At 43.7% G+C, this 24,154-nt stretch overlaps 1 protein-coding gene across 9 annotated transcripts; it reads right to left on the bottom strand.

Moving 5' to 3' along the window:
- Positions 1-53: 53 nt before the first annotated feature.
- PISD (phosphatidylserine decarboxylase) lies at positions 54-24,104 on the bottom strand. 9 transcript variants are annotated; one of them, XM_042828529.1, is made up of 9 exons: positions 13,577-13,662; positions 9,731-9,953; positions 9,537-9,653; positions 7,323-7,488; positions 5,166-5,402; positions 4,902-5,040; positions 3,943-4,089; positions 3,040-3,200; positions 54-2,773 (listed from the first exon to the last, which is right to left on the bottom strand). In XM_042828529.1, exons 2-9 carry the CDS (start codon positions 9,778-9,780, stop codon positions 2,549-2,551), a joined length of 1,242 nt encoding a protein of 413 aa, XP_042684463.1. In that variant the 5' UTR covers positions 9,781-9,953; positions 13,577-13,662; the 3' UTR covers positions 54-2,548. The 9 variants fall into 9 exon arrangements, with proteins under 9 accessions (XP_042684463.1, XP_042684464.1, XP_042684460.1 ...); XM_042828530.1 differs by lacking the exons at positions 7,323-7,488; positions 9,537-9,653; positions 9,731-9,953; positions 13,577-13,662 and adding exons at positions 16,812-16,987; positions 22,227-22,321; positions 24,043-24,104; XM_042828526.1 differs by lacking the exon at positions 13,577-13,662 and adding an exon at positions 16,812-16,897 and having other exon boundaries at positions 9,537-9,953.
- Between the last annotated feature and the right edge of the window lie 50 nt (positions 24,105-24,154).

A 24,154-nucleotide genomic window follows, 5' to 3' on the forward strand; every position in this document is an offset into this window, starting at 1 on the left:
TTCACACTGCACTCATAGGACGGAGCTTAGGTTAATCTGACATTTCACAGAAATAAGCAACACGGATAAGACTCTTTATTTCAAAATGTTTGCAATTAAATGAGTTCATGTCAGTAAGTCATACACTTTGACATACAAAAATACCGTGCTACTGATACAGTTGAAGAATTCAATGGATTCTCCATGCAGGAGAAATTCACAGCATTATCAGTACCCTCTAGGAACTTTGCTTCCACTTCCAGGGTGATTGCTGACCCCTGCATAGCAAGTAACATTTATTAATTAGCTAGCTCTGTACAGCACTGAGACCTTCACAAAACCAGCCACTCACACACTGAATCATCTCCCTCCTCTTAAGACTTCTATTAAAGCAAACATCAGGTAATCTACCTCCTACTGCATGTCATTAACCTTCAGCTACTGCAGCTGATGATGCTGCTGAGTAGCAATAAATTAAAGCTTGACATTGCTTTGGCTATGGCTGGATGCCACCAACCCCATTGGAAAAGAGGGGAAGAGATTCAGTCATTTTTCTCTCATCCATAGGAACGAAGGTGTTGTCTATTAATCTGTCTTTGAAGTTGAGGCTAATCACAGCTGTAGCTGCTGGGGCTGATGTTTGCTTTAGTATTTCGTAGGGGTTTAAAAAAGTACACATTTCTAGAACCTGTCTGTGGTAATATACTGCTGCAGGAGTAAACTTGCTAATGCCAAGAAGCTTAACGCCATAGGTGGCCGAGAGCCACTTCAAGCTTTCAGACTCCTCCCCGTGTAAAGTGAGGAAACACTGACTCTCAGAGCCAAATGAATTTTCTCCTGCTTGTCACCTGAACAGCCACCATCATCTTTGAGTCACAGCTGGACTACATCACTACACACAGTTTACCATCCCTTCTTTCCTGATGACAAGCTAAGCGTGCAGGACTTGGCAAACTGGACGTGTACAATAAAATTATATTCTATTTTCTGCAGTGCATACAAAAAAGGTAAGTATTTCTTCAGGAAAACACAGCTGGTCAAAGCCTACTAAGCTCCTTGAAGTAGCAGAAAAAAAACACCCAAGGCTCAAGCAAGAAAGTAATATGAGAAATTTTTGGAGATCAAAAAGGCAAGTTTTGTAAGCACGTCCACTCCAGCAAGTTCTGGGCAGCAAAGACAGTTCTAAATGTTGGACTGTCTGGACTTAGAAGAATTTAAACTCTAAAACCAATCAATATATTGCTTTAAAATGGAATTTCTCCAGTTTGGCACAGTTTCTGTCAGGGCTTTTGGTGCCATACTCAACAGATCCAGGGCGTTATTGACTCTTCTTGATGTGAAGTTACAACAAGGCTCTTAATTTTCACTGTAAGGTGAAGCTTCAGCATAAAGCATTCAAGACCCAGCCCATTCTCATCATTAAGTATGAGGGCAGAAATCAGAGCAGGTGTGGCTTTTTCTGTTTCAGCTAAGACGAAATAGTTGCCAGTCCACTGTAGGACAGCCAGGTTGGCAGCTGGGAGGCCAAAGATTGTTTCAAAAATCTGCCATATTTTAACACATTGTCAGCACATAGGGCATTTCACTCCATGCAATAAAATTTGGTCCTGAAGTATCTGAAGCTGCTCTGTAAACAGAGGAACTAATTCTTCAAGAATTTGATGACAAAGCAACAATGAAGATACATAGAATCACAGGAGAAACATCTGTCTTCCAACCCTTAATTCCAGAAGTGAACTTTCTCTTATGCAAAGTCCTTAAGGCCTGGAATAGCAAAATAAAACCATAGAGTAGAAAATGGACACATGGATCTGTCTCTTAATATTTAAAAAAATAAAATCCCAAGATGACCAGTTTCATCATATGGAATGTAGACACAGTGTTTTTAGCTTTAAAATACAGTGCAAAGTCCATTTCTAAAGGGACATAGGTAAAAGAATTAAAAGTTGTCTAACATTGGAAATAGATTGGGCATGTAACTTACTGTACAGATACTCTCTGTGCATTTTGCTTAGTTTGGAGTGCAAAGCCATACTTGTCCATTGAACTTTCTGGCTCTCCGTGCATTTTATGTAAGAACTTCAGAGGAGTGTTTTAGAATAAAGATGAGAACACATCTGTTATTTAAGATCTGAAAAAGATACTCCATATTTAAGGTACAAGGTCTGACTCAACTTGTCAACGTCCCTTTAAATACAGCTAATCTCTGCTTCCACCCTTACCCATTGGACCTGCAGTCTAGGAAGGCTTAAAAGGGATTTATAAGCTTATGAACATAGTTATCCTGTGGCACACTGAGGGGGAGAACACAAAAGACTACAGGCACAGGGTAGGACAGAAACCTCCATGGTCAGTATCTTTAAAGGCAACTGTACCTGATACATACATGTTCGTTCTGCGTTTCAGCAGCAATATGCAAATATAGGCCAAATATTCTAAAGGTGAACACAGCAAAGACAGCTCTTTTCCTCACCCAGGTCCTGCTGAGTGATACACGCTTGTCAAGTGAAACACTCCATGATGTATTAGGAGTTCCTGTGTATCTAAAGCCTTCTTGCTGTGTCAGTCTCTAGAGAGAGCCCAGTGCTTCTCCAAAATGGATTTTCTGTCCGGCTTTAAGGTGGAATTTGAAGTCCTTGGGTGCCTCAAAGATTAGTACAATAGTTGAGCCCAAGTTAAATTCCCCTAAATGTTCTCCCTTCCTCATGGGGATTCCCTCCTTGTTGTTGTTGGATATGAAGCTGAAATCGTTGTAGGAACCTTTTGAGTAACGTGGGCTGTTGGTATGCAAATCCTGTAAAGAGAAGGAAGAAACTGTTGAGAGTCTCAATACTCTATCTGTATAGCCACAGCTTTTGGGTATCAAGGCATTGTCAATGCAGGACCTTAGAATTCAAAAACGCAACAGGAATATTAAAAAGTCTACAGTGCAGAATATCAACAGGGTGAAACATCTTAATTTCAGGCTGATAGGATTTAGATTTTTTATTGTTCTTCCATTATGCTTTACAAACCTCAACAATCAAAACCAGAAAGCTGCCTGTCAGTAATCTTACTCACCTGGTCAAAGTAGATGCGGATAGAGCCCACATTTGTTGCTCCTACAGCTGTTAAAGAGAAAAATCCATGTTTCCAGTCTCCTGTAAGGACAACCCGTTCATTGTGGCAGAACAATTCCTTGATCCAGCGAGCAACTCCAGGATTCACAGACATCAAAGAGCCTGCAATAGTGAGAAAATACTCAAGCTCAACTATCAGTCTCATAACAGTACTGCAGAACTGTCTGGATGTAAGTGCATTACTTCACTACGTTGAATCTGATAGTTACATTTTATTAAACTCCTTTGTTGTGGAGTTTGACTTCATAACATAGATTAAATCCGGCATTTGACAGATTTCTCAAACTTTGTGGCAGGTCTTTATCTTCCCTAAGAGTGTTTGACATCAAAACCAAGACATTAGGGATTGAAGACCAAGAAATGCACTCTTTTTTTTGCTGAGCTAGAGCATGATGGTCTGCAAAGAGGAAGACAAAGCCACCTGAAACCAACTCTGGTAGAATTACTGTTTGGCTCTATCTTTTTTTTGCCAAATACAGGAACAGAGATCATATTTTAAGCTGCTGTTTGCTCTGACTTGCACAACTGTACTTCATATGCAAACTGATCTTTTTTTTTTTTTTCTTCTTTTTTTTTCCCCCTGGGAGAATAGGATCAACCTGGGTCAACAATTATTTCCAAGAATTAGGAAAGCCTGAATGCAGTATTACTGCTTTTACAATTCACATGTGATTAATTCTGGTAAACTATACTGCCTTAGAACTCATAACCATGTGTGACAAAGCACCATGCTCCCATCATCTAGCATGTACAAGTGCTCCACTGGCACATCTCAACTTGCAGGGGCCTGTAGCAGTGCTCCCATCCACAGCCCCTCTGCATTCATTTTCTAGAAGAAACCTACCTGGAAAATGACGGCGGTGTGACACTCTCCAGTCAGTGGGCGAGTGGAAGCAGTGATAATCCCCTGGTGCAAGGTAGATTACACAGTGGTAGAGCTCATTCCCTTCCTTTGTGACTAGTTGTTGCTGAAATGAGTTGCCAGGTGGGACTGTATAGAAAGAAAGGAGTTAAAGGTACTCTTCATGCCATCGTTACCATAGTTGAGCAATCTGTATTAGAAACAATGGACTGAATGCAATCTGCACGTGTTGATAGACTAGAAATAGGCCCAAGAATCAAATATGTCAATGTATTCTTTTCCCTTTACAAAATGAGATTAGATCCTGTACTGTTTTAAACAGTTTGGAAGTTTCTGCTTCTCTGCTTAGGGAATCTGAACTCCAAAACTGAAATCCTGTTTTCCTAAAGCTACCATTTGAAGTAACAGAATTTGTGAAGAGGTCTTAGGTTTATGAAATTCTGTGTTGGAGATCATGTTGAAAATAAGCCTGCTGTTAGCAGAACTTGCTCTCTCCATTCCCCCCTCTCCAGTTCAACAAAATATGTTGCTCTTATCAAAACTGAAGGCCATGAAGATGGTGCTCAAGGTGCAGAAGTGGTGACAGCACATATCATAGAGGTACAGTGCTTGTGCACAAAATGCATTAGGGAGCAGCCAGTCTTTGCTAACCATGTGCTCAGGCACATGGTCTGTCAGCAGGAATGCTATAGCACTGTTACCAATGGCAGGCCTTGGAGTCATTGTAATTATTAATATAACCACAGGAAATGGAACCAACCAAAGAAACTGGGAGAATGAGTTAGATAGTGCAAGCTTCTGATGTAAAAGAACTACAACAGTGACATGTTTATCCCCAAAAATATAACAAGCATCAGAAAACTGCTTTTTTTCCTGGAAATGTGATGTCTATGGACAGTTAGAATGGGCAGAGCACAAGAGGTGTGAGGGTCAGAACTTACCCTCACTGAAACGCAAGTCTTCTGTGCTGATGCGAGGTCCCAGGAAAGACTCCAGAGAATAAGTAACCCCTTTTACTTGCTCCACTTCACAGTTCTTTACTTGTCCAAAGTTAAGGATCTTTCCATCAGAAGGACTAATCTACAGCACAGATTAAAAAAAAAAAGGAAATGCAGTGGAAATTTATGCTTTTCTCACCCTTCCATCCACCACAGCAAGCAGACAAGTTGCTTGGCGGGGGGACATTTGCATTTCCCTTCACTCACCACACTGTGCACACAGCAAACTGGCCGTGCCTGTGGTTTCAGCTTCCTGCGAAAGAATTCACTGAGGTTTCTATAGTGATGCAGATCTTCAACAGCTGCCTCCTTCATGTTCACACCGAACGTCCAGATGTACAGGCTATAAACAGGCTTCCGGAGCCACGTGGGCAGCTCCACCTGGTTCAGACGACCCCAGGCTCGTGAGAGCAGTCGAGTTGGTACTGACTTGTACAGAGCAACCTGAAGGAAGAATTAATTACATCACGTCATTCAGTCCTTCCCATAAAGAAAAGAGAATCAAGCTGTTCGTGCCAACAACTCCCTTGGCACAAATGGATTAGCCTTTAAGCAGAGAAAAATTAAACGCTGCACTCCTCACTTCTTCTATTCTGATGACAGCAAACAAGGGATAGGATGAAACTTACTACATGCTTGCTATATAATATATTACATACTATATACTGAAGTCAGAAACTCTACTGCCTTTCAGGTTAAAGCTTCAGATTCAAGTTACTGGAAACTGCCCCATGTGAGGCTTACAGGAAAAGGTATTTCACACATGGCAGTGGAATACTTCTCAGAGGGGCTCAACATTAACAATTTAGTACTCATTGTGAACAACCAAATGAAAACTGACAGAAAAATAACGCACCTCCTAATGACAGTATTTTCTATGTTCCAGTATCTCTGATAAGGCATACAGATGAAAAAATATACCCACGTCAATGCACTTAAACTGGTATAAGCTGATGCCAGCCTTACTCCTCCCACAACAAATTAGTTGGTAACTGCTAAAATGCCTGAATTTCTGTAGAAATATGTTTACCTTTGGGCTTACACCAAAGCATGCATTTTAATAGCAAGAAAAATCAAATGAAACAATGTTGGTAAGAAGTATACTACTGATGTAGCAGGACAGATGACAGCATACCCTGTTGGTAACTCCAGCTTCTGAGGTCTGTGTAACCCACAGTCAGCCAGAAAACGTGTATGTGTGACCATGTAGGAGGTAGCACAGAAAATGAGCCCTCTGAGACCAGTTTTGTAAAAGAAGTAGTTCTCTGCTGAATCTGGAGCAATGTTTCAAACATAACTCAGCTGTATTTCACTCCCAAGATTTTTTTAGTTATTTTTAAAGTGTTTTTTGTTTGGTTTGTTTTATTCCTTAGCAAGACTCATCGTTTATTCTTAATCATATTCACTACCAGCTGAATGCTTGCACAGTACAGCAATAAACACAAACGAGCGCGCGCTGGCTGAGAGCCCGTCCATCCTATCAAATACAGTGAAATAGGACTTGACTCAGAAATCACCATTCTGCACATGAAAATAGTGACATTTCAGCAATAAACAACCAAATTGCTCCAAATAAAATCCTCCAAATCAACAGTGCTCTAGCTGAAGTAACGAAGAAAAAAACACTTTGCCATTCTGACATGCCTTATACAGTGTTCATTTCTAAAATCAATTTTGCTCAGTTTCCCACCAGCACTGAGAATATACAGGTGCAACTGTAAAGTCACAGGAATTGTCACTGATATTTCCTATAGCCTTTCTTTTCCAAAACATCTGATTTTCAAATTGATGTGATGAACCCAAACGAAACATTAATGTGGTTGCATTCTGCAACTGCATTACAGATGTAGAGAATACCTCCATGCAGGGCTGCCTTTAGACTACTCTCATCGGTGTCAGAGCAGAGATCTTCATTAGTGTATTATTTGGAAAGGCTCAACTAGAAATATTAAAAAAATAAAAATAAAAAAAAATTGAAAAACAAACCCTCTCTATACAAAAAAGCAGGAGGCCATTTCAGCATGGCCAGGAAAGGGAACTGGAAGAGCAGTGTGCTCTGCATTATCCTCACCCTCATACTTTGAGGCGACTGAAGTAATTCAGAAGTTTCTGTTGATTTTTGTGGACAAACCATTAGAGGACAGATAAATTCACTGCTACTGAAAAATGACTTATCTGTGAAGCAATTAAGTCACGGCAGTTCTAAACAGTAAAACTAAAGGGATGGGTTTAATCTTTCTGCTTTTATGCTAGTGATGCTCAGCCTGTTCTAATGTTAAGGGCCCTTCCACCCAGCTGCTGCCAGCTCCCTTCAGCACCACACAGCTAACGGACACGAAGCACAAGAGACCTGCTCGCACTTACCCTGCTCACAGGCCTCCATCCCACTCTGGTCAAGGGCTTAAGAGCACCGAAAGGCAGAAGGTAATAGAGAATAGTCAGAGGCCAAGAACGGAGTTTCAGAGCAGGCCTAGACATACAGCTTAGCTGGCCCAACCTTCGCCTCAGGGCCAGCTGGGGAAATTGCAACCTGAAAGATTACATACACAACATCAGAGGGTCAGCCATCTCAGCATCAGAACCGCCAGCTTCTGGTAGCTGGGGGTGATTTATTCCTACTCATCGTTACTTAAAGATCCATTCTGCAAGTCCTTACTCCTTTATTTTGGCAAGTTCTTCCCAAAATAGAGGACCAGTAAAATACTCTTCATCCGAGTAACAACATAACATGATAGTTTACAATGCAAACAACAGAGAGCAAAGATCCTTCTTCCGAATATCAGGAGGTTACACCCCCAGAAAATGCTGCTCCTGACTGTTCCATCTCTAGGACAGCCACGGTAGAAAGCCAGAACCCTGTGATTCTGGGACATCAACCCCAGCACTGTATGGAGGAGCAGCAATGAGGAAACAATGAGCAGAAACTAATTAAAGAAATCCTTGCGATCTAAGAAACAGAGGCCTCCCATAGTGCTCATGTGTTGAAGGAATCTTTAAGACTAGATGATGTCTTAAATGAGACCAGAGTCAAACTCACGCAGACCTGCTGGTTGTTAACTGCCTTGGGGGAACAAGTGTATGAGAAACAACAGGAGTGGCACTGCTGAGCGAGTTGATACAGTGCTCAAATAACTGACTGACTGACAGAAGACATCTTTCCAGGTCTTAAATATTAACTGGGTACCCTTGGTGCTGAACAGAGAACACGCGGAACAAAGCTGATATTGACTGATAACCCAGTCTCTACAGCTTAATCACTCCTTTGCCTCATAACCAACTGCACTAATGACTTTCCATACAGTGGATTTTCTGACTGAAAGCAACCTCAGCATATATGGCTGTAGGCAGAATTTGAGTGTGCAACTCTCCAAGGGAGAAGCTGCTCCTCTAACTAGCAGAGGGCACTGTTTACCTCAGTTCAGACCCTTGTGGTAGGAGGATGAAAGACCCCTTGGGTACCCATTTATTCTTTGGCTTTGCTCATGAAGAATACTTTGACGAAGCCATTTCTGATACTGCCCAGGTCACGTTATCAAATGGAAGTCTGCCTACTTGGGGCAAAATATTCAAGTCTTCTGGGCATTGCCTTAAACCCCAGCCAGGGGTGTACTTCCCACTCTGCTGCAGTCCAAATGCCTGCAACCAGGATGCAGCTGTGTGTACATAGACTGGAAGGGTACGCTCTGGCTGCTCTGAACAGCTCTCCTTTACACCAGACTATACAATATGAAGTATGAACTACTTCTTTTCAGGGTGGAAAGAAGCTGGGAATCTTGAAAGGAAATTTTCCTGCCAACCTGTTATTTTCAAAATGTGGGTCAGGATTAAAATATCACATAGGCAGGTGACATCTGTCACCACTTTGGGATGCAAGATGGTGCTTTTGGCTCACTGATCCTCTCTGCAGTGAATACAACTTTCCTCCAAAAAAATAAACACGTAAAAACTCAGAGAATTATTTGTGCATCACAAAGCAAGGAAAACAAGATAGCAGCCAACACCTAAGGAGATGAAGTGCTGTCTCAGCAGATGTAAAGCTGCTTTCTCAGTGGGAGGTGGGACTGACTCAACATGGGAATAGGAAGGGGCACTCCATGTCCTTCCTCCCACTCATCACCTGCCAGCTTGCAGTCTGCACGAGGCCAGTAGGATCGGCACCAGGCTCTCGGCATCATGCCACGGTCCTGCTCCCCAGGGTCCAGCTCCCTTGCCACGCTCCCCCCGCCACTGCAGTTGCTGGCGGACCAATCCCATCCGAGCTGCATCCTGGCAGCGCACTCCGGAGCCCTGGGGCTCCCCGCTGCTTGGCCTGGTTTCAGTGCAGTCCCTGGCTAATCTTCCTATTCTCCTCGTGATGGAGAATGGGAGAAAGGAAAGAAACCCTCTTCATTCCCCTTGTCATATAACAGCATGCCCTTCTCTGACAATTCATCGCATAAGGAGCTTTATAGTAATTAGGCCAAACAAAAGCTTTGCAGATGGCTGTCGCTCCTCCAGCCCAGAAACCCTCCCACCCTCCCTCCCTCGTTTCTCCCTTCAAGACACCATTCTTGCAAAGCAGAAAACACCACACAGTACCTGAAACGAGCTCTCCTATTTGGTGTCCCGCCAGCAGAGCCAGCTGGGCCCGGGCTGTCCAGTTGTGGGTGCGGGTCCCCGGCACAGCTGCTGCTGCCGCCGTTCCCTGAACGCAGCCTCCGGACATGAATTTTAACTTTGTGGAGGTTGTAGCAAGAGGGTGGAGGGTTAGATAAAGCTTTACAGCATCTCACCATTTCCCTGTGTGCAGATCTGGTCCCTGCAGGGCGTTTGACTGACACATTGTCAGGGTGACGGCTGGATGCAAGGCTCAGTCTTTTTTCCTCTACCTCTCCTTTCTTTGCTTGCTCCGGCACAGGAGGGAGGACGCGACGTCACGGTTTCTAATTCTCCCGCTGGTTTGCCTCTGGATTCCCCCTCTGTTTCCCACTTGAATTTCTGCTACGAGGGTTGCAGCTATTGCAAACAAACAGGCACTGTGTCACATTTCAACATCCCGCTACAAAGATGACTCTGCACAAGATAAAAATGAGCTCTCCATAGAAGCAGTCCTTGCTTCTCTCTCGTCCTGGCCGCCATGGAAGCTCAATTCTCCAAGGAACACGCTGCAGTCCCAGGCTGCTGGGCGCCGAGGCTCCGTCAGAGCAGCCCACCAGCCTTGTGCTGCTAACCTCAGCGGCGGCCTGAATATGAGGCCGGGAGGAGGAGTGGGGCGGAGAAGAGGAGGAGATAATTGCCAGCTTCACTTCTGCAGTGCAGCAGCTGCAGCTAATGCAGTTCTGGACTACCTGGCACCAAAAATCCCTCCCTGCTCCCACAGACCATCTTGAGAAGGAAAGGCAGACCTTTCCCTTTCACAAACTCTTGCCAGATGTCAACATCCAGCCCCTGGAATCTCTTTCCATCTCAGAAGACACCCAGGCAGCAGGTAAAGGACTCTCTTCTACAAATGCCCAAATGCTTAATGAAATAAGCCAGCTTTAGGGCCAGCTTGTGAATGAATTATAAAGGTGTTAATGTATCTTTTATGTGGCTCTCAACACTGCCACAAGTTTATATCTAGCAGAACTGAAATGCAAAACATGAGTAAAGGAAGTTGTTTTTTTCTTGGCTGACTGTTGGTAATGCTTTTTTGTTTATTTTAGTGACAAAAGGCTGCAGTATTTCTATCTCTGAATTATAAGCAAATATAGAGAGAAATTTCCCTCTCTGGCCCTGCAGACCACATCTCAAACCCAGATTTCCTGCCTCCCATGTTGTCTGAATTTGGGCTGTTAAGGCAGATTGAAACTGAAAGGGGAAGCGCGCTAGGTACATCTCACCTCAGAATTAAACCAAGTACCCAGAATAGTTTAGGGACTAACACTACAGTGGTTATGCATTTCTCTTTTTCTGTGATAGTCTGGGTTAAATATAGATCTCCATAAGCTGTGTGTCTTGCAGATTAGATAAAAAGAGCACTGGTGCTGAGGTAAGAGAAAGGGCTGCGTTTCATTAGAGATAAGCCAGGAGAAGTGGGAGGGTCAGCATGAAAATGTAGAACTAGCTAAAGACTTCCTGCTCAGGCCTCGAAAGGAAAATATTCCAAAAAGAATCATGTATTATTATTGGCCCTCGACTCCAAATATTTCAGATATTCCCTAGAAACACCCCTGGAGTGCCTGCATGATGATAATTTTTTTTCAAGAAGAAAACGGTGACATGATATCCTGTGTCACAGGAAGTTCCAAACCCTGTGCTTATTGTTGTGCGAGCTGAATGTTGACAACTGCACTGAAAAGAAAAAAAAAGTACCCCAAATCCTACCAAAATTCAAAGAAAAGGAACAAGGAGCACAGGAGGGTTATTTCTGCTCACTTCCCAGGAATGCTGGAAGTTGCCAACATTAAAAAAAAAAGGATTTTAAATAGAAAAATTGACAACACCGTTTCCAAAGGCACTTCAGAGTAAATGAAAACCACTCTCCATAACCCTGTCAAGCAGTTTACTTGCAGCAATCGCATTCATTGCTGCCCAAGTCGGGCTGGCACCCTACCCCCACTTCTCAGCAGCCTCTCTACCTACTCGAAGCTCCTCAGGGATTAGGGAGGTCCGGCCATGAGCTCTCTCAACAGCAGCTCAGTTTCATACCCCACACGTTTTCAAGGAATTGTATTCCAGACTGTGCAAGCCTGACCCTACAAAGGAGCAAGCTCATCTGCTTCCTGAAAATGAACGGATGCTAAAATGTTCTGCTGCCCAACGCAATGGGGAACACCACCCTTCAGTTTAATTGTTTTACAGCGTGGTCTGAGATTCCTCTCCAGGAATGGCCAATTATTGGCATTAGGAGGCTTTTTTCTCCACTAAATCAAAAAAATCAGCTCAGATGAGCGTAACAACCTATGTTTCTCTTTAGTTCTGTTCTACTGACCTCACTACATTCACCAAGATGCAAATACCTGAGTCTGCTTAAGTGCTGTCAGACATGGCAAGCTGCCATTCCTCCAGCTGCCCCACAACCAATTCACAGCTGAAACCGAAAATCCACTCTGGGTTTCCCTCCGTTGTTTGAGCAGCCTGCTCTAGTGGGAGGTGTCCTTGCCCACAGCAAGGGAGTTGGAATGAGACTATTTATAAGGTCCCTTTCAACCCAAACCATTGTATGATTCCACAGGGAAAGGAACAAGAGCTGGTGGAGGAACCCGCCGAGGAAATTTCCAAATGGCTGTTGTTGGGATCCAGGCAGTGCCACCAGCCCCACGCTGTTAGCTCAGACAAGAACCTTACAGCTGTTGATTTGCTGGAGTGCGGAGATCTGTACCAAACCCTGCCAATTGTCCGATCCCACACAGAATCCAATATAAGTAAATAAAAGAAGTAGTCATGATACAGTAAAAATCCCTAGAGAAGGGTCTAATCTAAATCTAACAGTGCTGAAGGCTAATTCTAAACAAACTGAGCTACCATTGTATTAGGTATCAGTAGAATAAATACTTAACCAGGGACTCCCCAGAGCCAGGCGGCCTTGGAGTGGACATTAACGAGGACAGCTGGTGACACAACTTGAGAAGAAAACCCCAGGTTTGTGCATCCTTGGCTGAACTACTTTCAATGTAACGCTAAGATTCACACCCACAGGTCAAGAAGAGCCCTGCATGGGTGAAGACCCCTCCCGTGATCAGGCATAGCAATGGAAGCAGCGTCAGTACTGTTGCAATTGCATGAAAACTACAGACCAACTGGAGTGGAACACTGCTGTAATTCTGTGTAAGTGCCGAGCAGAAGGATGGCTCTGTGTGTGTGAGCCATCTGTGAGAAAGCACTGTGCACCAGGCTTGTGCAACCCTGCCATAAATAAGCAACACGTGCCCCAAGTGTGCGATGATGATCGACTCAATGCACACGGGGACGAATCTGCTTCTTGGACAACAGCAAACTGCCGGCTTCTATCAGCTCAAACGAGCCTCACATCCAGTGGCCCCACAGAAACGTCCTTTCACTGCTGCCTGGAGCCTTACCAACGTGTAACCGTCCTTCAGACCCACGTTTGAACCCATGAATCACTGGCCTTGGAACGCGCTCCCCGGAAGGCTCGCGGCCTCCGCTCTCACTTTCTACATTTGGTAGCAGAACTCCCGTTTAAAAAACGCACCGTCCGCATCCAAACGTTTCATCGCGGAGCTCCTCCCAGCGCTACGAACCGGCAGCAGCGGCGGCACGTGGCTGCCGGGAAGGGCCGGGCGGCCCCGGGGCTGCGGGGCTGCTGTGCCCGGCTGCGGCTCCTCGAGCTCTTTCACACGGAGACCTTCCTCTCGGTTGTGCTTGTTGATTAGTTTTGCTCGCGGGGAGGAGCGGTGTTTTAAGCCAGCCGCAGGGGTACGGGGGTTTCATTTGATTTTTAAATGTAAGCTTGTAGAAACCCCTCCCTTCGCTCCCACCCCCAGATGTTCCACGGTCTCAAAACTCTCTCCTCCGAAACAGGACAAGTTGCGTTTACTTTCGCAAAGAGACGCATCAACTCGCGGCAACCAAAGCAGCCGGACCCACCCAATAACGCCCATCCCCGCGCCGCCCCCCGCAGTTCCGCCCGAACCCACCCGAGGTAAGCCCCGAGCGAGCCGGGTCCTCGCACCGCCGCCGGTGAAGCTTCCAGAAGGACGGAGCCCAAAGCCGGACCGCAGCCCTACCTGATACCCGCGGCGCAGCACGGCGATACTCACGGCTGCCGCCCGGCTCCGTGCGGGCACGGAACGCAGCTCCGCGTCTTAAGGAAGCGGCCCGGGGCTGCCCTGCCCTGCGGGGAGGAGCCGGGGGGGGGCGGAAGGACCGGAACGCGGCCACGGCGCCGCCTCCGCGATGGGGGACGCGTGGGGACGGCGGGGTTCATCGCCGCCGCGGGGCTCCGGGTGCAGGGAAGCGCGCCGCAGCGTGAAGCCGTCCGGCATCGCAGCCCGGGGAGCTGTGCGCTGGTCGGAACCCAGCAACGCGAATGAGGAATGAGATCCAGCAGCCATAGGCTGTGCTTCTTCCAAAGCAAAGCAGGTTGGATAAAAAAATATATATATATGTTTTTCCCCATTAGTTCTTTCCTGAACTTGTTACACACCTCTTACCGTAACACATCTCTCAGCTATGAGCCAAGGAAAGCACTTTCTGTATCAGACTGCCAAAATATCCCTGTGTATCTCCTGTTACACAAACACCCCCTGGCACAGTTTCTAATATTAATAGGAAGGCTGTGTTCTTCCTCCCTTTAAGGATCAAGACTTTAAATCTGTACTCAAGCACTTCCCCACTGCATTAAGCCATTTTAAACGACTGTTAGTGACATCTGAAGCGTCACCACAGCTCAGTTCCCCTGTGGGCTTGCTGTTTTTGCAGGTGCTGTCATTCCAACAGGAGATCCTTACACAAAACTTCATTACATCAGAATAAACTATAGAAGCACAGGACAGGTACAAGAAATTCCTCCTAGCAGAAAGAAGTTCCAGTCACCCTGATCACTCTTTAGCCCAGGTCTCACCGAGTAATTCAGCCATCCTACAGCAGCTTGGCGAGAAGCTACACGATGCCTTATGCATGGCAAGCTATGCATGGAGATCCTGGCCAAGAAATACTTGGTGACAACAAGGACTTGAAGCTATAAGCTTCCATCTATCTGATGGATGTATCTAACTGTCTTCCTCCAAGCCCCCTGCTTTACCTCACCTAAATAAATGAGAGCTGTTCTTCGCTGGTATTCGCACTATGAGACACACTAAGGTGTTATTCACATCAAGCTATTAGCAACGTGATGTCTCAAAGAAAATGACAGGTGTGCTAAAGAAACAACAGTGATACCCAATATGCACCTCTGCAACATGGAGATCCTCTGCTTCCATAACACGGTCATATTGCATTTCTGACTTTGCTCAGAAGAAAAGGAACCTGCCTTGCACACTGGGTGCCAGGTGGATGATGGTGTGTGTGCACATGAGCACGATGCTGGTACATCGGAGCCGGGTGTTGCAGCAGCAGGCTCAGCACTGAGGCCACGTGCAGCAGCTTCTCTGTCTGTATCGCTTTCAAAGCCCATTAAATCGCACTCAGGCTCTTCTTACCTATGCAAAGGCTTACAGTCCTGTTCTGAAAACAACACCCCTCTTTTCCTCAATCCTAAGTGTGCTTCCAGGGATGCAAAACCAGAGAGAGAATAATGGAAAGTGAGAGCTCAGCTAAAAAAAGACCCTCCACTTTCTAATAAAAAGGCAACAATGCAGCTCTTATTTTTCTTGAATTCTTCATTGTTTAGAATATTTCTTTCAATGTTTGAACACAGTTTCTCTGTTTCCTCTTTTCTCAAGCTTCCTTTCCCTCCCACAGAAGCATCCAACAGAACTCAAGTGTATCAGGAAGGACCAGGACAACTTCTCAGTGTGATTTCTTAGAGCTTTTTCACCAAAAGCAATATCTGTAACTTCACCAAATAACCACCAGCAATAACACTCAGCATACTAGTATAATGAAAGAAAGCAAATTTAATAAGGGAATTACTCATTTACATACCTAGAAATATGAACATTATTAAAACAGCATTTGTTTCCAAGAACCAAAACTGAATTGATGGTGCCTTTTAAAATAAATATTTCATAGACGCTTACCAGTCTCTCTTTTAATCAAAAGATAAAATCTCTTTGGAATAAACTTTAGTAGGAAAAGAATATACAGAAGACAGATTTACAGACAAATTCCTCAGGTGCTATCATAGCCTAAGCTGCCAGCACCCAGCCTTCCTGGGTCATAGCTCATTTGGATCACCAGTGAAAACGAATTTAAGCATTCCAGCCTTGTTCCCTGAAGGCACGTGGCCAAAAGCACTCACAGACTGGCAGTGCGCTCAGGAATGCAAAGAGAAGAGATGCTAAAGGTCACACTGAAGCATCTCCTACACAATCTTACACTCCTAGAATTTTTAACTCCTTGCCTCCTGAAACAGTACTGAAGCACTTACCTGGCTGTTTGGAAGAATACCACATACACTTTGAACTCCTTCACTGAGCTCTACTGTATATCCTTAAGAGTTTGAAGGAAATACAGCAGTTACGTCCAGTTAAGAAATAGTTGTTTAATGCTGCAGCAGGAATTTGATCCACAAATCTGATATACCTACTGCTGTTTCACAACAGTTTCTAATCTCCTTGGAATCCAGAAAAAAAGGCAAAAAAGCCTCAGGGTCAGCAAATTCCATTATAGATATAGGTGCTTTCTAAGATGTATATGTAATGTATGCATAAGTTTATGTAATGTATAAAGAAACCATAGATTTATAATGACTATATGTTAATTCTGTCTTAGCATCCTTGTAAAGTAGATAAGGCAGGAAGGCACTGGGAAGCAAGAAAAATGCCAGAAGTAGCCTGAGCCTCACTGGCTACTGAACTGCTAGTGAGAAATAAAAACCCTACAGATGCTGCACGTGCTGTACCTTCAGCTAGGACTGGGACCAACTCAGCACTAAATGTTTTTTTAATCCTCAGACAAGTCAATTTCAGTCTTGCCTAGTTTGATTTCTGTATTTAATTCTGTATATTATGTGCTTTATTTGTCACCGTGCAATATAAGGTGGGGAAAGTAAGAAATTGCACTGCACTAAACAGAGCCAACAGCTCCTTCAGAGCTGCTGCAGATGCACACCTTATGTTCTCTCTTGAGAGCAAGTCACTTAAAAGACAAAAACAATTTGTCAAAAATGCACTAGCTACAGAGAATGAACTGCACATTCCCTCGCTGGAAAGAAAGCAAAGGGGCTTTGCCTCAAACACAGCAGAAGCAAAATTGCCACAAGTTTCTTACCTCCCATTCACTTGCGAGCTTCACAGGCAACTCTATGCCCTTCTTCTCCAGCTGTTCCAACTTGTAGCCCTCATACTTTTTGTATCCTGCATATCCCCCACCTGTAGCCACCAGAACATGGAAGGGGCGCAGGCGGAAGGCTTGTCCTACTGGAGCAGTGTGAAGCTTCCTCCTGTCTGTAACAGAGGAAAGCAGACTTTCAGAGAGCAGCTATAAAGTTAAAACAAACATAGCCAATATGCACAGTGAGGGATGTCAGCATAGATATAAACACCATCAGAAATGCAGGATACAGAAGGTATTAGTATATACTCCTGTGTGCTCCAGATATTGCAGCTTACCAAGTTACTGAAACTCAGCTGATCAGCACTGACTGCTCATCTGTGTTCCCCCAAAATCCTTCCCAGGAAGTATGTAAAATGAGCTGCTTGACAGCACCATGGGGATGGGCTTCACAGTGCACACAAATTCACCTCTGGACTTCTATGTCATTACAGCATGGAAAACTCAGTCACAGAGGAACAATGTGTACATGCAGAGCTTCATGCTTCTCAATCATCAGAACCTTCATTACAGTTAGATATCTATTTGGGAATGCCCTCAATGGAAGAGGGAAGGATGTGACAACCTGGGTTAGCATAGGTTCAATAATAGGCACATTTCTGCTGTAATGCAGGTCACTACAGAGCAGGCACGTCCCACATCCAGCTCTCAGCAACAACCAAACCCTCAGTGTGCTCTTACCACTGTCTGAGCTGAAGCCAGAACACATGAGGGCTCACTGCAGCATTAACTCAAATTATGGGAAATAGTTTTATGCATTCTGATACATGGGCTAAACACAGTCCTGTGAACAGCAAAAAAAGAAGGCAGTCTTGCTCTTTCTTTTGATAAACTAAATGGAGAATAAGTCTCTAGTCAAGCATTGTCGTTGGAAAAAGTATTTGTTCTTCTGATACACAATATAATGGAAGCTCAGTTTGTTTGAATTAGCCTTCAACAATGTCATCATCATTTGGCAGGACGTACCAACAACTGTTTTCAAGGATGAAGTACATGAAGAGTAAAATTTCATCAGAAACCTGACAAACACCTTGAGAGCTCACTGCGAGTGGCAGCCACTGCCACTGAACCAGCCTGTTAGCTGTCAGATTCACAAAACCAAGGTCAAATATCCCACTGGTTTTGTGGTTTTATCGCTTTTTTTTAATTAACATTTCTATAAAAAATAAGTCTTGTTACTCGTGTACTTTAACTATATTACATCTTGTGTATGTGGCTCAAGACTATTCCTCCTCGCTCAGTCAGAAGGCTCATGCCCATGCTACAGAAGGAAAAAATGTCATCCAGTATTACATCTGTTCCTTACTGAAAATTATCGAGCTCCTCTTGCCTAACACAAGCCTCACATGCTGCATGTGACACACTACTGGGCAGCTTCTAAGGGGTAAGATTTCTCTTCCAAACTCTTCAGAGCTGTTCAGGCTGAATCAACCAAGCTGCCCTGCTTGTATTACAGTCTGATGTCACTGCCAGACAGAGAAAAGCTGCCCAAAGGAATTCATTCCCGAACAGCGAGTGGTGTGATTTCCACAACAATCATTGACATGGGTGAGCAGGAAGCAAAAACAATAGGCTCTATCTCGTTCCATCAACCTTAGGGGTAGGGCTTGACTAGGAAAGGACAAATGGACAACTAAAAAATTTCAGTAAATACCAGCTCTATTTCTAGGCATGCATAGACACAAAGCATAATTGCTCTGCAACTTGGGGAGCTTGAATTCCAGGTGGCAGTGATTAGGGACACTCAGCTGCTCTCCACACAAGATACAGAAAGATGCCCCATATAAGCAGCTCCTGCTCATATTTTGTCAAAATACATAGGAAAGAAATGAACAAAAATATGTCATTTAAAGATTTTGATTTATATGTCTGAAAATACATTATGATGTGAAAATGGCTTTATTCTTAGTGAAGAAACCTTGTCTTTTGGAGGAAAAAAATACAAAACAAAACAAGGCAGCAACTGTAGTTCAAGTTAGATTCTAGAAAATATTCTAGGAGGGGAAACGGCTGTTTATGAGGGCGGATAGGAACAAGGGGGGATGGTTTTAAACTGAGACAGGGTGGGTTTAGGTTGGATATGAGGAGGAAGTTTTTCACACAGAGGGTGGTGAGGCACTGGAACAGGTTGCCCAAGGAGGCTGTGATGCCCCATCCCTGCAGGCATTCAGGGCCAGGCTGGATGTGGCTCTGGGCAGCCTGGGCTGCTGGTTGGTGACCTGCACACAGCAGGGGGTTGAAACTAAATGATCACTGTGGTCCTTCTCAACCCAGGCCATTCTGTGGTTCTATGGTATAATTCAATGATCCTGTCCTAAAGAAAATGCTCAAAAGGCCAGGGATCATTTAGAGCAGTGAAATGTTTATGAAAAAGGATTTTACTTACTTAAGTCTACAAAGACCCTATAACCTTTCAACTTTGGTCTGCCTAGACAGCTGCATCACTATTTCAACAGAAATGTCTGTGGAGACCAACAGCACTTGTTAGCCCTAAAGCCTTTAACTGCCTTCCCACCACATCTTCGGTTCTAAGTTGACAAAGCTGCTCAGTTACTTCACCAGAGCCAGTAAATACCAGAAAGCCCTCAGTGGGAACAGCTTTTTCTGGTTTCTGTACAGGTTTTATCCAGAGACTGTTTCCAGCACAAGAACTACTGATAGACCTCTGCAAACATTTTTCTTCCTGTGCTAGAGTTCATTTGCTGACAAAACAATCAAAAATACAACTCCACATCTTTCAGCCATAAATGAAATTCACACAAGTTTACAGATTCCAAAACCAAAGTTCATTTTCTGACTCTGGCAACAACACCACGGTCAGGCAGCTGATGCTGTTCAGAGGTTTCAGCTGAACATCATGTTCTCCAATGGTACAAACACTGGCACAGCTATCTGGTGAGCAGCAGGAGCAAGAGGAAAGCTCCTGTTCCAGAAGATGAACCAGCAGAAACAAGTCCAGGACAGGGGACTTTAAATGCACGTTTCCATGCTCTGGATTAATCCTAAGCCTGATCTCCTTCGAGGTAAAGCTAACCTGAGATTTCTCTTCATCATCAACTACTTTCAGCAAACCAGAATAGAAAAAGTAAGTTCCCTTCTCTGGAATGGATAAAAGCATATATTTCAATAAGAAACTATTCATACATGACAAGAGACAAAGGATTTGGACAAGGAAATTAACCCAGATAAGTGCTGTTACAAAATGGGACCAATTGCCACCTCAGTTGACAAGGAAAAAATACCTGTAAGACCATGGAATTGTTTTAGCAACAGGTCAACACATGGACTACAAGCTTACAAATACTCGGTAAAGAAAAAAACAACAAACAATACTGGCTCTTCACAGCCCTGTCCAGCTAGAGCACAAGCATCGTTTTAGCAGGCCTTAAATATTTCACATAATTCTACCTCAATTTCACAATTTATTAAAATTACAAGTACAGATAGGAATTTAAAACTATATTTAGACCTTCTTTCTTACAGGCCTGCTAAACTGCTAGATTCTGACCTTCTCAGCTGTCCCCAAGTGCATGACAGTTACACTCCAAAGCAGAAACACAGCTGAACAGCTTCCAACAAATTCCCACCTGGTATGTCCTGTTTCCTTCCTACTATCCATTAGAGACTAAGCTTGATGCCTCCTTTTAAGTCAGTCATTACGCAGTCTAACATGATTCCTCTGAATTTCATGTTAATAACAGATACCATTTTTGTCATCAGGCTCACTTCATGACTCTGCTGTTACAAAGACCTCTCAGCCAACATCCATGACGCCTTCACATCTCCCCTTTGTGACACCCACCTGCAAAATACAGGCTCAGTTTTTCTGGCTGGCACCTGGCTGCACACTGTGCTAGAAATGCTGAGAGCATGAGATGTTGCAGGGCATGGTAAGCAATTAAAGTATGCTAAAACGTTTATAAGAAAGAGAGACTGATACAACATAGGTATGCAAAGAACATGAAATATTGGCTCAGTACAGTCATTTCATTAAAGTTGTTTCTATTTCTAAAGTTTTTTTAGAAAGTATATTTAAAACACTGTACTAAAATGAAACTCTGCTAAATTGTATTGCCTCTAGAAAAGTAATTTTTCATCTGGAGAGCCCTCAGAAAGCTACACAATCTGGGAAAGGTAATTACAGAAAAGGAACCTGTGGTAAATTGCCTTTATTCTGCTACAGAGATCATCATCACTGCAAAAACTGTTGAAGTCTAGAAACAATTTAAAAATGAATACATTCCATCATATATGTCCTTCCACACAGAGGTGCTTCCTCTAGCATCACTCCAAGCACTCTGATCACAGTCTGATTACATCTGGTTTACAAAATATTCTCCAGTCATTGAGGCGAGGGAGTGTAAGGAAATGTGAATTCCCTCATTTTGAATAAAACAGATCTGGAAAAATATCCCAGTATAAATTTCCCTTATGAAAAAATACAAGGGAGAAATTAGGAATGTAGCCACCATTCACTTGATCATCTTGGCTCTTCTTCTGCTGGCCCTGTCAGACAGGTTTCTTCAGAAGTGATAATTGCAGTGTACAGGAGGAGTGTTGAAGTATCAAAGCAGCTTAAAAAAAAAACAACCCTCAAATGAGACGTATTAAAAGGGACCACAGGGCAGCAGATGTCACAACGACAAAGGAAGCCAGTTTTTCTGATAAAAAACACACGAGAATGATGAAGTATAAGGGTGAATAAATATCAAGGGGGGAAAAAAAAACAAAAACAAGCATGCAATTTGTATTCTGTCATGCTCTAACACAGGTATTCCTAATTTGAGACAATGATCCAAATTCCAGTTTTAGCCAAGCACTGCTCTGGATATTACAGCATCTAAACTGCTGCCTAGATTTGCTTCTCTGCAAGGCTCTTCATATCCATAAAATCACTGTGGAACAGATGGCACTTGTAGAAGGAAGAAGTAGCTTTCAACCACGGCTAGGGATTATTTGTCTAAAATGCCCCTATTGTAACTACATATATGTAAGTATAAATATTATAACTATATCTATATATATATATAAATTGTTTGCTTTTAAGTTTGCTATCTAAGCATTCAAAAAAAAAAAAAAAGGGAAAAACAATGAATAATCTAATAAAACAATCTTGTGAAATAGATAAATATGCTTATTTTACTGCCAGCAAAACACCAGAAGTTTAAAATCACTATTTGCAAGCTGATGTCTACAGAAATTCCATAAATCGAGCAGGTCTCTGAATCTGGACTCCAAGTTCACTTGCTTCAATATCAAGAACTTTATATTCACCACTATTCAATCATAATTTGACTAATTTTGAGTAATCCTGAATTTATAAACATTGGATTACATACAAGATACACTTACCACTGAAAAACGTCCTGGAAGGTGGCTGCTTCCACAGGACTGCAGTTCTAACGCACGGGTTTTCACATATGAGGAAGTTGCAGCCAGTCAGGAAACTGTAAATGTAACATATAACAGACAGTGGCTCAAGTACAAACGTTTTACAGTGCAAATGTAAACAGAACATTCAGAGGCTGAACAACACAGAGGGGAAAATTCCCCTCAAAGTACTGAGATTCATAAAGTAAAGCATTAAAATCCATTTTCTTCAGGCCTACCTCCCCCTCTTCCAATAAAACAAAAAATCCAACTGCTCCTGCAGATACCTCATTGTTTAGATGTGTCTAATTCGCTTTTCTTACCCCCATGTATTTCTATTTTCTTATCAAAACGTGAATATATGTTCCTTTTAAACTTTATGATAATAATTATGCTCTTCTGAGTATAGTGCTTGCTAATGTCATGTACCCTATCTCAAGCTGTTTGGAGTTGTAATATATTGGTTACTGTGAATACAACCTGAGCCTTTAAAAGAGCAAGTCAGTGGTATGCAATGTAATCTTTGATTTTATGCACTACCCTGGTCTACAAGACCAACAATCTGTTATTTTTCAAAGAAGTGACTAAAGCCAGTGAATTACTCTTCTCTAGATCAGTTTCCAGTTTAATATGTTGGATTTGATCCAACAGCACATAAACAACTACTCCAAGACCAATAAACAACTTGTATTTTACTGGGGAAATTATAAGAAGGTCTAAAGCAAAATTCCTATAATTTGGAGGAATGGTAAGCAGCATAAATATTGACATTATCTTCTGCAACAACACGGCTAATATGTATTTACATCCACCCAAAGGTAGTGCTTATTACAAAGTGGCATCCAGCCATGCTGATCAAAACAAACTCTGCTTATAAACGTGGTAAAGCTTTGTAATGAGATCATTACAAAATGACCTGGCATTATTCCACCTCCAGGACGCTGCCACACATGCAGGTGCCATTTAAGAGCCACAACTCTTTTAAGATACACCCACAAACCGGGTTCTCAAATCTGCCTTTCTCGCACGCTGATGGGAAGATGGCAAACATAGAAAAGTTATGGGATCTGCAAAGAAGTTCTGCCATTTCTCAGGCCAACTGCTGGGAAAGTAACGAGTGCCAGGTCTTGCTCTCAGGATGCAAACATGACAGCTGGGACGTCTTCATTTGGCACTGTGACCTTTCACCTGCTCCCATCAGATGCACACTAAGAGCAGAATTACTTCATTAACTTACGGCTTTCTGCATCATTCGGGTGATTCAGTTCCAGGAAGCGATTAGCATTCTTTCATATTTTTAAGAATGAATTTCAGCTATCTCACAAGTTTCAAGTAGACTCTTTATTTAGAAAATAAGGAGTCTATGAATAGGTTTCTCGTCCAGAAACCACACAGCGATAGCAGTAGGCACTCACAAGCAATGTTTTACTGCTAGTTAAAGATAATTAGCTACAGTTTTCACTTATCCTCGTAAAACAGCATCACGAGTATTAAGAAGCTGACAGGTAGAGCGTAGAACCACAGTGCTGACCCAAACGCAGCAGGACAGGCGTTCCCCAAAGCACAGTTTCCCACAACCGGGTCCTCACCAGGTAAAAAGCCCCGCACTGCTGCACGTTTTACACAGCAAGGCAATAAGCAACGCGCCCGGCGCCGGGAAGCGGCCGACCCCGGCTCAGGGATCACCCCTAACGGCTGTCAGCGGCTGCCACTCCGCCCTCAGCTCCGTCTCTGGCTCTGACTCCGGCCCCGGCCCATCAGCACGAAGCAGCGCAGCGCCGTCCCGCCCTGCCCGTACCTGCTCCGCCGCACTGCAGCACCGCCGCCTCGCGCCACGGCCGCCGCCATCTTGCTGGTGCTGCTGCGGCGCCGCGAGCTGCGCTGCGTGCCGAGAGCGAGGGCGGGCTGAG

Source organism: Centrocercus urophasianus, unplaced genomic scaffold, assembly GCF_019232065.1.
Source record: "Centrocercus urophasianus isolate 14NV4802_14NV808 unplaced genomic scaffold, USGS_Curo_1.0 seq_30, whole genome shotgun sequence".
Classification (NCBI taxonomy): Eukaryota; Metazoa; Chordata; class Aves; order Galliformes; family Phasianidae; genus Centrocercus; species Centrocercus urophasianus.

Coding starts and splice junctions, on each gene's coding strand:
- PISD (XM_042828526.1), bottom strand. CDS start 9,733: ATGGTGAGATGCTGTAAAGCTTTATCTAACCCTCCACCCTCTTGCTAC. Junction 5,041..5,165: donor TTTGCTGTGTGCACAGTGTG/GTGAGTGAAGGG, acceptor TCTGTGCTGTAG/ATTAGTCCTTCTGATGGAAA. Junction 2,774..3,039: donor TCCGCATCTACTTTGACCAG/GTGAGTAAGATT, acceptor TTCTCTTTACAG/GATTTGCATACCAACAGCCC.